Source organism: Ambystoma mexicanum, chromosome 3p (assembly GCF_040938575.1).
Source record: "Ambystoma mexicanum isolate Mex_15411 chromosome 3p, UKY_AmexF1_1, whole genome shotgun sequence".
Lineage (NCBI taxonomy): Eukaryota > Metazoa > Chordata > Amphibia > Caudata > Ambystomatidae > Ambystoma > Ambystoma mexicanum.
Window position 1 is genome coordinate 188,632,461 of NC_090925.1, and position 13,561 is coordinate 188,646,021.

Consider the following 13,561-nt stretch of genomic DNA (forward strand, 5'->3'; position numbering starts at 1 on the left):
CAGACAGCCAGGTGCTGTGCGTTGCAGCCACCGCTGCAGAGTATTGATCGGCTTCGCTCTGTAAGGAAGGCATGATATCAACAGTAAGACAGACACAAGTGACCAGAGTTCAATGGTGTTTATTGAACTTTAACAAAGGTGTGATGAACGCCTTGCTAAACCTAAATCTACAGATGCGAGCAAGCTACGACCATCAAATAATAATGATGCAGTCCTAGTGGAGTGTCGTCAAAATATAAGGGCCTATACTAAAAAACCTTTTGCCATTCCTTACCGCTAAACATATATAGTGAGGGGTAGTGTTCATGAAAAAGAAAAGTGTTCACAAAATGATATGTCAGGCCGCTGGCCTCCTTTCCCCACGTTTTCAGCACGGGACAAGGCGTTTTTTCTTTGAGAGAAGCACGCACTCTGGCTTCTTCGGCATGGGGACACAGTTCCATTACCAGCATCAGGGCCTTCTGTGATACAAGTCTCTTTGCTTTTCCAAAGTCTCTTGACTCAGAAGGCCTGATGTACCAGAACAAAACAAACATTAAGTTCCTCTCCTCTTTCGAGTGTTCAATTCGGGTGTCTCACCCTGGATCCCCCTCAGCCAGGCTCAGATCCCTTTTTATATCAGTCAGTATCGTGAATCCCTTTCTTCCGGGCTCAGATCCCCCTTTTTCCATGTTTGGACAATACTCACGGTTCACCCTGCACCCCCCTGAGCCGGGCTCAGATCCTTTCTCCGTCACAATTAGTCTACCTCAGCAGGGCTCGGACCAATTGTAGCACGCATTCAACTATCGACGACTTTCAAATGTGCACTGAATTTAGCTTGACCCATTGCAGGACCACTTCGATCTCAAATGTCCCCTTTCAATAGTTGCCAATTAATTCGATACCTGACAGAGACCTTTGAGTGAGCACCCACGTGGCGCTGGACCACTCTCTGTGGTATCTTATTTGGCCTCCCAAAGTCCAATCACTTATCTGGTTTTCAATTATATTCGCGATGTTCATCCCATATGTTTCACATGCTATTCTCTTTAGATTTCTTCATACAAAGTGGCTGCTTGCAACCTAGGTTCTCATGTAGGCTGGTTTAGTATCAGTCTCTCCGACTCACCGGCTGTCTTTACTGGCGCTGCTTGTTGTAGGAGCCAAGGACAGTACCAACATGGCAGCCGCTCCCCGGCCCCCACCTTGTTTATCGACGCGGGAGAGCCCCGGGTACCTCTGACACACAATGCAGGTTTGTTCAGCTTTAGTTCCCGGTTTTAGGTTTCTTACTTTCCAAGGTCCGTGAAAGTAACGGTCTGAAAAGGTCAAGGGCACTCCCTCCTTGCAACCCTCTCTGTTCTCACCTTCTTTCTTTTCGTATTAAACTGCCATCTTGGAACCGCTGTTTCTTCGTGTGCTTTGCCTCTCTCAGTATGTGCTTTTGTGCTCCGCCTTTCATCTGTGTGGGGAAGTGTGATGGACGTTAGGTGTGTGTAATGATCAGTAATTGCCTGAAAATTGTATTGGGACATGTCCGGTATATGGCTCTGGTGTTAGTCCGTTGTCACTCACGGTGAGCTGTCCATGAGAAAGTGTTTGTGTTGGGAAAAAGGGTCGGGGGTTGAGTTCCTAGGTATCCTACCTGGGAGGATGGGGTAAGGGTGTTACAGGGAAGGGGATACCGCGTCTCACCTTCCGGTGTCCCACTTCCACTCCCCGAAGACCCCTCATCCAGGTGATCCACCCGCACTGGTCCAACCCCAGGAACTGAATCCAAGAGCAATGGCTGTGTCCTTCCAGGTGGAAGACATCCCCGGGGACTAGCGGGTGAGACACGTTCATGTTTCTCACAGCTCGGTGCCCCTTATTTGCTAATCTGCCAGTTCCCCCACCCCCAACTGGATGTCTTCTTTCAGTGGCAAAATGTCTGCAGCGCTGTATCCTGGAATGCCGATTGTACTTTTTCTGTTCCATCCCACTGATGACATGTTGCAGACTGTGTGTGGTGCTGGACAACTTCTCTTTTTAGTTCTGCTTGCTTTGGCTGATATGAGGTTTGCTGACTCTACAAGAAATAGAAAGTCTGAGCATTTTGTACTTGAGGCGTGGTGTAAGAAAAATGGGTATTGCATAGCAGCATTCTGGCACAAGGGTGGTGGGGAGTGTTGGACCTGGGATCCTCAACTGTCACCTCCCTCCACTGGGTAAGAAACAGCTCTGGATTTCTCCCTAGTAGGCCTCCCACCCTCTCTTGACAAAGCCAGGTTACTGACCTCATCACAAAATAGATTTAAACCTGCTCTGCAACCCCATAGAGCAAAAATGCAGGGGGAGGAGGTGAGTTAGGCAAGTGTCAATTACAGGGAATGAAGCCAATGCGAAAAATGACCTTTTAATCTGATCTCCCATTGATACGATCATGATTTAATCTGCACCGGTTTGAAGAGGGTCACTAGGGTGCAGACTCTGTGAGCATAAGGAACGTGTATCAGTGAGTGTGGTGTTATACTGAGTAGAGAGATAGACTTAGAAGAGCCGACACTGTATTGAGCAAGCCACGAAAGACCCCATAGAAACAGGAAAGCGGAGAGGAGGATAATCAAGAAAGCAGAACCTGTGTTGACTGAGGAATAAGGGCCAAAAAGAGAAAAGGAGACAGAAGGTGGTGGCTGAGCCAGTTTTTACACCAGAGCTTTAGAGAAGCCAGGTTGCAGAGTCATCCTACCAAAGTAGACCTGCTCAGAACCTTAGCCTAAAAACCAGCAGGGCTAAACCCTTGAAGTATTTGCAGTAAACCCAGCTGGGGGGGGGGGCCTCTAGCCCGGATCCTGGTGGTAGTTGAGGCCACCATCCCAAAAAAGTATTGCAAACCTTTACAAACTGAGTTTGGTGGTGGGAAAGAACATCCTACCCAAAGTAGCCTGGAGAACATATGCAAGTCTTAGCCTTGCAAAATACTGTAGGGCTAGTGGGGTCTGATGCAGGACTTGCTGCAGTTGAAGTGAAGGACTGTCACCTTACCCTACAGACCATTACAAAAAGACAAGGCGCAGATCAAGACCAAGCTAAGAAAACGCATGAAAAAGACCTAGAGCCAAGACGAGCACTTCAATAAACAAGTATTCTGTGACACTTGAAAATCATTGTCAGGGGCTTGCAGAGCACTGTCATGGGGACACAGGAGTTTTGAAACCATGCTAGGGATTGGACATTGTGTTCTTTGTCTAGGCCCTGACAATACATTTTGTGTATTACTCCTTACTCTCACTGTGTTGCTTAGATTCTTCGCTTTTGACTTACACCCTGTGGTTGAGGCCATCCTCCAATCCCCTTCTTGTGCGAAAGTTGCATAAAGGTATTAAAACCTATCTGTTGTGCCCGTGTTCTTTGGTAGCCACCCATGAGAATAGTCCTGGTACTGTACCGAAATGTCCATTAAAGAATGAGAGAGAAGGAAAAATCAGACCCTGCATTGAAGTGTTGAAAGTAGTGAAGTGTTTTCAAGGGACTTATTTGAATGCTTCGACATTGCATCTGAGAAATATCAAAAGAGTTAACAATAGACATTCATGAGCTGAGAGACAATCCAGACTATGTTAACAAGGGAAATGTCTGGGGAAAAACTAAATTAAAGCTTTGTAAAGAAGAAAAATAACAGTTTATGGGAGATTGTTTGCAACTACAGACCGAAGTCGTCACCACCAGAACCACTGCTGCCCATACGACATTCGGGACTGCCACTTTTGTACTTTGTTTTCTAAGTTTACTCCACCAGTGTTCAAGATGAATCGAGCTTGGCTAACTGCGACTTCAGCATCAAGACCATACTCGGTACAGTTAAGCTATCTGTCCCACTCCTTCATTTTTATCAGAGAATAACCCTTGGCAAAGCTAAACGTATCCAGTAACATAGATAAGAACCCACCTATCCATCACTGCAAACTTATTTTTGCCTGTAACGTGCACCACATTTTTCTTGGCTTCACAAGTAATGTGATTTTTGAGGGAATTGTGTCCTCCGACGTATTCCACATCTATGACACGTAATGTCCACAGATGTGCTGCTTCGGAAAATTATGGCAGAGGGTGTCCTGCGTCGATAGCGTCGATCCATTGTCCATCGAGGGCCTCTGTCGAGGGTCGACGTCACCGGATGTTAAATATAGGACGCACGGCGCCCGTAGCCTCAGTTCTGTTTTTTCTGCAAACGTGTTTGCTTCGGAATCTCGGCACGCTCGATTCTTCTCTTCGAAAACAATGTCTTCATCATCTTCTACTACCCCGAAGTCGGGCTTTAAAAAATGTCAGGACTGCGGTTCTAAAATGTCCATCACGGACCCGCACAACATCTGCCTCTGGTACCTCGGCGAAAGCCACGCCACCGATGACTGCCAGTCCCTGACGTCTAAGGCCTTGCGGGAACGTAAGAAGAAATTGAAGGTAGGTAGGGTGTCTAGGCCCCATCAATCGAAGTCCGCTGGGCTTTCGACCGATGACTCGAGGGGCGACTCTCCGTGTCGGCGAAAATCCAGGGGGTCTCGGTCTCGGAGTGGTTCCCAGCATTCCTCTGCCTCGTCAAGGCATTCTAGGAAGCGCCGTCACCGGTTGCCTTCCCCGTCCTCGTCGGAGGATGACTCCACCAGACGGTTGACTTGTCCCACCAAGTCTTTGTCACCGGCCAAATGGGATGCATTCCGCCAGCAGATGTTAGCGATTTTCGAGTCGCAAGGCACAGTTCCCTCCGTGCCTTCGAAAGAAGCCGGCAAGGAACGGGCCCGGTCCACCACTCGCACGCCTTCTGGCTCGGGCGGTCGGCGCGATCATCGGGAGCCGTCGAGGTCCCGCTCGGACAAGGGAGATTGCCATAGCTGTGCCAGGTCCAGGTCCTCGACGCCGTCAAGACCGTCGGAAACCTGTGAATCCTTCAAAGAAGGCGTCGAGGGACTCTCTCTGGGCTCCGCCCTCAAAGTTGTCGATGCCGTCGGCGCCTCGGTCGACGCCGTTTGTGGAGGATTTGCCGGAGGTTCCCCCGGATGGCTGTGGAACCTCCAAGGAAGGCTCTCAGTAAGTCTGTGAGGCCTTTTTTTGAGCCCTTTTCTGTTCCTACTCCTAGATTGGAGTTTTTCCAACCTTCACAAGATATTTCAGAGTTTGAGGAATTGTCTGATGAGGAGATGGTTGTGCCACCTGATGTCCCTGATGATCTTTTGTCTGTGCATAGTCAGATGGAGGAACTCCGTCAGTCATTGCATGAAGCTAGTGGCCTTGAACCTCTCCGGAGATGGAGTTTGGCCAACCTGAGCCTGGGGCGCATGCAGATTCCTCCTATGGGCGTCTGTCAAGGGTGAGAGAGTACTTGGGGTGGTCTGCGCCACCTGTTGAATTTGCTCAGGATGATTTGACAGACCTCCTGGATCAAGGTCCACCCACTGACCCAGTGTTGCCGTTTCACATGGCTTTGCAAAGAAGGGTGGTGGCGGCTTGGACTGCTCCGGAGAGTCTACCGGCAGTTAATAAGTCGCTTCCGAAAAGATACCGCCCATCCAGTGGTGACCCCTGCTACCTATCGACGCACCCTACTCCGGAGAGTTTGGTGGTGCAGGCGGCTACGGCCTCCTCAAAGCAGGCTGCGTAGCCTACCATCCCTCCTGATTGGGACGATAAGCGCTTTGATGGTTGGGCGAGGAAGGTATTTTCGGCTGGGGGTATGTTGTTGAAGGCGGCCAACTCCCCTTGTGCCTTATTGAGATTCACACACACTCTGTGGAACTGTGCGTCTTTGGCGGCTGAGCATATTCCCAAAGGGGAGTAATGGGATGGTTTTCAAGCCCTCGTGCAAAACAGCAAGGATGCCATGTGCAAGTCCGTTCAGTCGAGTTTGGACACGGCAGACTGTGTCAGCTGGTCCATGGCTGCGAGCACCGTGATACGCAGGTTTGCGTGGTTGCGCAAGTCGGGGTTTGCTCCTGATGTGCAATCCCGGCTTCTGAACATGCCCTTTGATGGTGTTCATCTGTTTGGCAGCAAGGCTGACGAAAGCCTTGAGAGGTTGCAGACCTCCAAAGCTGCAGCAAAGTCTTTGAGCGCTGCAGTACGTCAACCTCTGCCTTTTCGTCCTAGGGGACAGCAATGGAGGGGAGGTTCCTTTCGGTACTACTCTTCCTTTGGTAGATCGAGAGGAGCTGCCAGTCAAAGGGGCCACCGTAGGAGTACCAGGGGTGGAAAGCAAAGTACTCTGGGTGTCAAAGCCGCTCGTGCAGTTGCCTCTTTGCCCTCTGGCACTGAGCAGCCGCGTCCGCTCAGTCATGAGGCCATGGCCCATGGTTCGCCGGTTGGGGGGAGACTTGAGCAGCATCTTGGAGAATGGCGGGCCATACCTTCAGATGTGTGTGTTCTGGAGATCATAGCCCACAGCTACTCTCTTCCCTTCTGGCAAAGGCCCCACGACAATCCACCGGGGAAGCTCTCTTTGAAGCGTCCGGATCCGCTCCTTGCGCAGGAAATCCTATCCCTGCTGGAGAAAGGCGCCATAGAACTGGTGCCTGTAGCGGAGAGGAGCAAGGGATGGTATTCCCCTTATTTTTTTATCCCAAAAAAAGACGGGATTGAGACCCATCATGGACTTGCGTTGGTTGAACAAGCTCCTCAGGAAGGACAAGTTCAAGATGGTTACTCTTTCTCAAGTCCTCCAGGCCCTTCACCTTAAGGATTGGTTGGTGTCTCTCGACCTCGAGGATGCTTACTTTCATGTGCCGATTCATCCCAAGCACAGGAAGTACCTGAGGTTCGCGGTTGGCGACTCGCATTTTCAGTTTTGGGTCCTGCCGTTCAGATTGACCTCCGCCCGAGGTTCTTCACCAAGCTGATGGTGGTGGTGGCAGCATATCTCAGAAAAGGGAGAATACATGTCTAACCCTGCCTGGACGATTGGTTGATCAGGGCGTGCTCTCCCGAGCAAGCCCTGGATCATCTGTCCGTCACCTGCCACTCCCTTCACAAGCTGGGCTTCGCCCTCAATTTAAAGAAGTCCCATTTGACACCTACCCAGCGGCTCCAGTACATCGGAGCAGTGCTCATCCCTGGGGCAGTGTTCGCCTTCCCAGGTGAGGGTTCATCACATTCTGCAGATGGTGGACAAGTTTCAACGTGCCCAGAGTCTCCCGGCGTTCCAATTCTTGAGGTGGCTCGGCTTCATGGCATCCTGCATCTTCCTGGTGCCAGAGGCCAGGCTGCGGATGAGATTTCTGCAGTGGGCTCTCAAGATGCAGTGGTCGCAGTTCTCCGGCAGGATGTCGGATCCCGTTCAGATTCCGACCTCGGTCGCCCAGGATCTTCTATGGTGAGCCGACAAAGGCAATCTGATGAAGGGAGCACCATTTTGGCACCCATGGCCGCAGGTGATGATCGTGACGGACGCATCCCTCACAGGTTGGGGAGCTCATGCCAACGAGTTGACAGCCAGCGGACGTTGGTCTCCGTCGGAGTCCAGACTCCACATCAATCTGTTAGAGCTGAGGGCCGTCAGGCTAGCCCTGAAGGCTTTTCTGCCATCTGTGCGGGAGAAGAATGTCCTGATTATGACGGATAATAGAGTGGCCATGCATTACCTCAACAAAAAAGGGGGGGGCAGGGTCACTCCGGTTGTGCAGGGAGTTGATGCAGCTCTGGTTCTGGGCCATCCAGCAGGAAATTTCGATCTCGGCAGTTCATCTGGCCGGAGACGGAAACGTGGCAGCGGACACTCTGAGCAGGCAGAGCACGGTCTCTCGTGAGTGGGAGCTGGCTCAGGAAGTTCTTTTGGAGATCTTTGCCCTTTGGGGAACCCCACAAGTGGATCTCTTCGCCACCAGTGTCAACCGGAAGTGCGAAATATTCTGCTCGCGGGAATTAGCTCCAAGAGGAGCCTTAGGGGACGCTTTTGTAGTGGAGTGGTCCTTCCCACTGCTGTATGCATTTCCTCCACTCCCCGTCATTCCGCAAGTGTTGCGGAGGTTACAGAGGTTCTGTTCCCGAATGATCGTCATTGCTCCGGCATGGGCCAGGAGAGCGTGGTACCTGGACCTTCTAGACATGTCCATCTGCCCTCCACGCTGTCTTCCCTACCGAGATGATCTGCTCTCACGGGAGGGGGGTCGGGTTCTCCATCCAGAGGTCAAGTGTCTCAGCCTTCATGCTTGGTATCTGAAAGGTTGAGGTATAAGGTTTGGGACCTCCCTGAAGACGTGATGGAGGTGTTGCTTGCGGCCAGAAGGCCTGCAACGAAATCCCTGTACCGTTGCCGTTGGAGAAAGTTCTGTGACTGGTGCAGGGTACAGAATGTGGATCCTTTCCAATGTTCCATTCCTTTGGTTTTGTCTTTTTTACTTTCTTTAGCCCACAAGGGCCTGCAAGTGGGTACCATTAAGGGTTACCTGGCGGCGCTGTCCATATTTAAGCGTTCGTCTGAGGAATGTCCTTATTTTGTATCTCAGTTTCTAAAAGGGCTAATTAATGTGTTTCCACCGTCGCCTTTGCAGGTGCTAGGATGGGATTTGAATTTGGTTTTAAAGTTCCTAATAGGAGCTCCGTTTGAGTTCTTACATTCTTGTCCGTTGAGAATGTTGTCCTTTAAAACTGTGTTTTTAGTTGCGGTTACTTCCGCACGCAGAGTGAGTGAGTTGCAGGCACTTTCCGCCAAGCCACCCTTTACTGTATTCCATAAGGACAGGGTTGTCCTGCGGGTGCGGCCTTCTGTTCTTCCGAAGGTTGTGTTGGAATTCCATTTGAACCAGAAGGTGATTCTTCAGCGTTTTATCCGCCTCCACATCCTGGTAAGGAAGAGGAGAGGCTCCACAGGTTGGATCCTAGAAGAGCTTTGAGTTTCTATCTCTCATGGATGTCCCGGGTCAGAGTGGACGATCAGCTCTTTGTTGGTTATGCTGGAAGGCGCTTGGGCCAGGCTGTTTCAAAACAGATGTTGTCCAGATGGATAATTTTGACTATCTCTCCCCCTCCCTTTCTTATCTATGTTTTAGCACTTGCATTATCTTAAATGTCGTCAGGCCGAGTACGATAGTTAATTTCACATCCTTACTGTTCATGGCCTGTAAGAATGTCGTATTTTCCCTTGTTCCCTCCCTTGCATTGAAGAGCTTTGAAACACATTGTGTATAGGCGCTATATCAATAAACTATCATATCATATCATTACCGTTTGGCGGGAAAGGACCCTCCAGTAGGCTTACGGGCTCATTCTACTAGGGGTGTGTCTGCCTCCACTGCTCTACAGAGGGGTGTTCCGATTCACAATATTTGCGAAGCAGCCACATGGGCCTCTGTCCATACTTTTGTGAGACACTATTCCTTGGACTCCATCCATGGGCAGGATTTGGCCTTTGGTAAGGCAGTCCTTTATTCAGTAAATTAATTGGGCATTCTAAAATTCTAAATTGTAAATTCTTTTCCCACCTCCATAAGTTGGTACTGCTTTGGGAGTCTGTCATAGATGTGTAATACGTCGGAGAACACAATCCCCTCAAAGTAACTTGTTCTTTAATAACATTCTTTTGTGGACATTACTTTAGTGAATTTTGTGTGTTATACAGTGCCTCATTATAAGGTTGCCGGTCTGGAAACAATGGTACCAGTAAGCTTGCCGGTACCGTTGTTTCCGGACTGGCAAACTACGAGTCTGCGAGCGGGTGCCTTTCCGCTCGCCAGGACTCACCTGGCGGGCGGAAAGGCATCTGCTCGCAGACCTTGATGGATGCACCGTTAACAGTGCCAGTGCATCCACCTCCCCATTGCCACTGAATCCTATAGGACTCAAATGGGATTGGGGAGTAATTTTTTCTCGAGCCTGGGAATGGCCAATTACCGGGTCGGCCGGGGCTGTAATGCCCTGGTAATTGCCCATTCCCGGGCACCAGAAAATTCATGACTCCGTCTGCAGCCGTGCCAGTATTTACCGGCACGGCTACCACCAGGGACGTAATGACCCCCACTCTTTCTTAAACCACCCTGTTATTCAGGGCTCCTATTACCATTTGTAGTGGGAGTACTTTACTCACTATATTTTGAATAAAAAAGGTTATTCCCGTTCCAATGGGATATTTCATTTCACCAAGTAATTCACATACCTTAAGATATCTTTTTACATTACAGTTAGTCTTCAGATCAGGAAGCAGTAATATTTGGGCTATTTAATCTGGCACGTGTCACAGATGGAACAATAATCACTTCAAGCCTCAGACAGTTCAAGGGTTTTTATTGAAATTGTAATGGGCCCTAGAACTGTCCATCTCGTCTTGTTTAGCACCTCCTCCCTGACCCAGGTGTCCTCGACTCCGGGTTAGTAGCTACTGAAGATTGACCCTGATTGTTTAAATCTGGCTCATACTTGATGTGAGGACCTAAAGCTGGGGTGCTTTCTCTAACCCTCAGGGACTTCCTACTATGTCCAGTTGTTAGTGTTCTAGAGGAATAAAGACCTGTGCCTTATTCGCATCATGTTGGATTCAGTCCTTCTACACTTCTCCTGCAACTCCACCCACCTCTTCCTCGCCTCCCTCTACTCTGCTGTCCCTTCATGGTTCTTCTAGGCCTCGCCTCCACCCTTTGATGTTAATCCACCCGGTCTGTTATGCTTCCTTCCTTCCTTCCTCCTGCACTCTGCTACTCCATTCTCGCACTACTACCCCCTCTTCCACATTACTACTCCCACCCAGCCCTCTCACTACTCTCTCACACTTATGTCACACATTCACTTCACTATGACCCCTTACACTAACTTATATAACCGCACTTGCCAAAATATCATGCACACACTGCAATACCACTTGCATTCACTAACCAATACCTCACCTTCTCTAGTAATTGCCTCCACAATCACTGCTTCTTCCTTCCACCTGCTAGTCTCTTGGTCCACCATCTCCTCTAACCTCACCCGAACAACACATCATTTCCTGTCCTTCCTTTTATGTCCCCCATCTTCCTTCCAATGGTGCAATTCCATCAACCAATCTACCCCTGACTTTCTCTCCCGGGTAATGACATTATAAAGGGAGCTGTTACATGGCTGCATAAGCTCTGCCACATTTTTCTACGCAAACCCGTCTCAGAAAAAACAGAGGCGTACAGTGTCTATATTCGTGTTGAGGTAGTCTGCTCTAGGCTTCCACAGGTAGGGTCAGTCTCCTTATACTTTCAGCTTTGATTAAAATGTCCCTGGTAGTTTAGCATATGCACTGCAGGTGACAGTGTGTTGTTTCTAGCGCTGCAGACCATTGTGCGGCTCCACTGCATAACATTTCCTCTGTAGGCATGTGTTCTCCCTGCTGTCGCTCTCCTTCCTCAGCGAGTGGGTTGATGTTCTTGCTTTGGGGCTAGGCTGCCAGAGAAGTTTGGAGCCTGGGTGGCGCTGAACGATTTCTCTCTATTTTCTGATGATATTGGCTGATAATCTTCTCGTTCACTCTACAAAAACCAGAAAGAGCTTGCCAAGCATTTTGTGTTTGAGGCATGGGCTGAGACAATTGTGGAATGCATAATAGCATCCTGGCACTGGGTAATTTGGGGAGTGGAGGAGCACTGGAACCCTTTTAATTGTTATTGTCTTCAGGGGATGGATTGGCTCTGGAATGCTTCCTGGTAAGCCTCTCACCCCTGGCTGAGAGGGTTCCCATCACCTCTTGACAAGGCCAGGGCACTGGCCTTGTCACACTCTGCTCTACATTTATGTTTGGAAGTAGTGAGCTAGCTTCTGTGTCTGCGTTTCCAATTTTTCATTAGTAGTGTTTCTTTACTGCCTGTTTTACGATATAAAGGTGGCTGGCACATCACCTATCTAAATGGATGCAGCTGCTCTTCTAAGAGTTGTCCTTGACTTCTCAGCCATCACTAATGCTACATGAGCAAGAGAAAGCGGTTTATAGTCATAATGTCGAAAAAAAAATGTCGACAAACAAAAATGTCGAAATTTTTTTTTCGAAAACAATAATGTCGACATCCTATACTTATAATGTAAAAAGTCATTTTTTAGAAAAAAAATGTCACTTAGAACTATCAACACCTCACCCAACACCCCCCCACCACCACCGTCCCACCCCTCATACTCAACACATTCTAATTATATATTTATTTATTTTTTCAATAAATAAATAACCAAAAAGAGTTTAATTTACTATGGGGGGGTCCCCCCCAACCCCCCTCACCCAACACCCCCCTGCCACCCCCCCAACCACCCCCAACCACCCTCTCACCCCTCATACTCAACACATTCTAATTATATATTTATTTATTTATTTTTTCAATAAATAACCAAAAAGAGTTTAATTTACTATGGGGGGGTCCCCCCCAAGCCCCCTCACCCAACACCCCCCTGTCCCCCCCACACCCCTCCCAACCACCCTCTCACCCTCATTCTCAACACATAGTAATTATATATTTATTTATTTATTCAATAATTAAATAAATAAAGAGTATCATTTACTATGGGGATGTCCCCCCCAACCCCTCTCACCCAAGACCCCCTGCCACCCCCACACGCCCCACCCCTCATACTCAACACATCTTAGTTATATATATTTATTTATTCATACAATAAATACAAAATTTCGAAAAAATATCGAAAAAATGTCGACATTGTTTGTCGACATTATTTTTTTCGACATTTATTTTTCGAAATTTTGACTATCGACATTTTGACTGTCGACATTATGACTGCCCACCAGAGAAAGCTTGTTGTTTAACTGTGTGTCTGTCTAATGCACATCCTGAACACAGTTAGACTAGCATGAACCAGAATTGTAAGAGACCCTATGTTGTATAGCTTTTAGAATCTTCTTTTTTTCATAATCCTTCTCTAAAGGTGAGGTCAACTGCTTGCAGAGTGAGCTGGAGCAACAGAACTTGAAGGCAGACCAGCAGAAAGCTTCCCTAGAACAAGAGCTGTCCCACCTGAAGAAGAAACACCAGCAGGGCCTGATCAAGCTACAGAGCGACCATGAGAAGGACATAGCGAGACTTCAGCGAGAGAAGGTACTCCACTCAATGAAGAACTCAATTGACCATGAGTTCATTCTGTTTTTGTTAAATCACGATAGTAGTGAACAGAGTAGGTGCTCTGAGGGGTCAGAAATGCAAGGCAGACAAGTAGATGCCCCTAATTATGAGATGTACTACCTGGCTGCCCAAACCCAGCTTGAGGGCCTATGGTATAGCCAGGACAACAAATATGCACATGTAGACCTTGAGAAACAATCTCCGCACCATGTGACATAATTACCACCCTCATATGCGAACAAAAAACAGACCCTTTCACCTTCGATCCATATCGCACCATGATAGATGCATGGAGACGGATAATGACTAAGCCACAGATCACAAATCCGTACAGTAAACACATTCCATTATGGCACAACCCAGACCCCCCCCCCCTACTGTGGACATAGATATTCAAAACGCTTGGGACCCAGACCGAGTGATGCAACTAGGCAACCTCTTTCCCATAGGCAGATTTGTCACATTGAATGAATTTAGAAGTAAATTAGATCAAAACCCAGTGATAACACTACAATATTACCGCATGAGAACAGCGG

General features: G+C 48.6%; 1 protein-coding gene across 1 annotated transcript in view; it reads left to right on the top strand.

The window, feature by feature from the left end:
- LOC138580226 (centrosome-associated protein CEP250-like) overlaps positions 1 to 13,561 on the top strand; it is a 1,782,457-nt gene that overhangs the window by 1,023,973 nt on the left and 744,923 nt on the right. Inside the window, exon 19 of the mRNA XM_069650593.1 lies at positions 12,832 to 13,001. Coding sequence (XP_069506694.1) covers positions 12,832 to 13,001 — 170 coding nt within the window. The remainder of the gene's footprint in view (positions 1 to 12,831; positions 13,002 to 13,561) is intronic.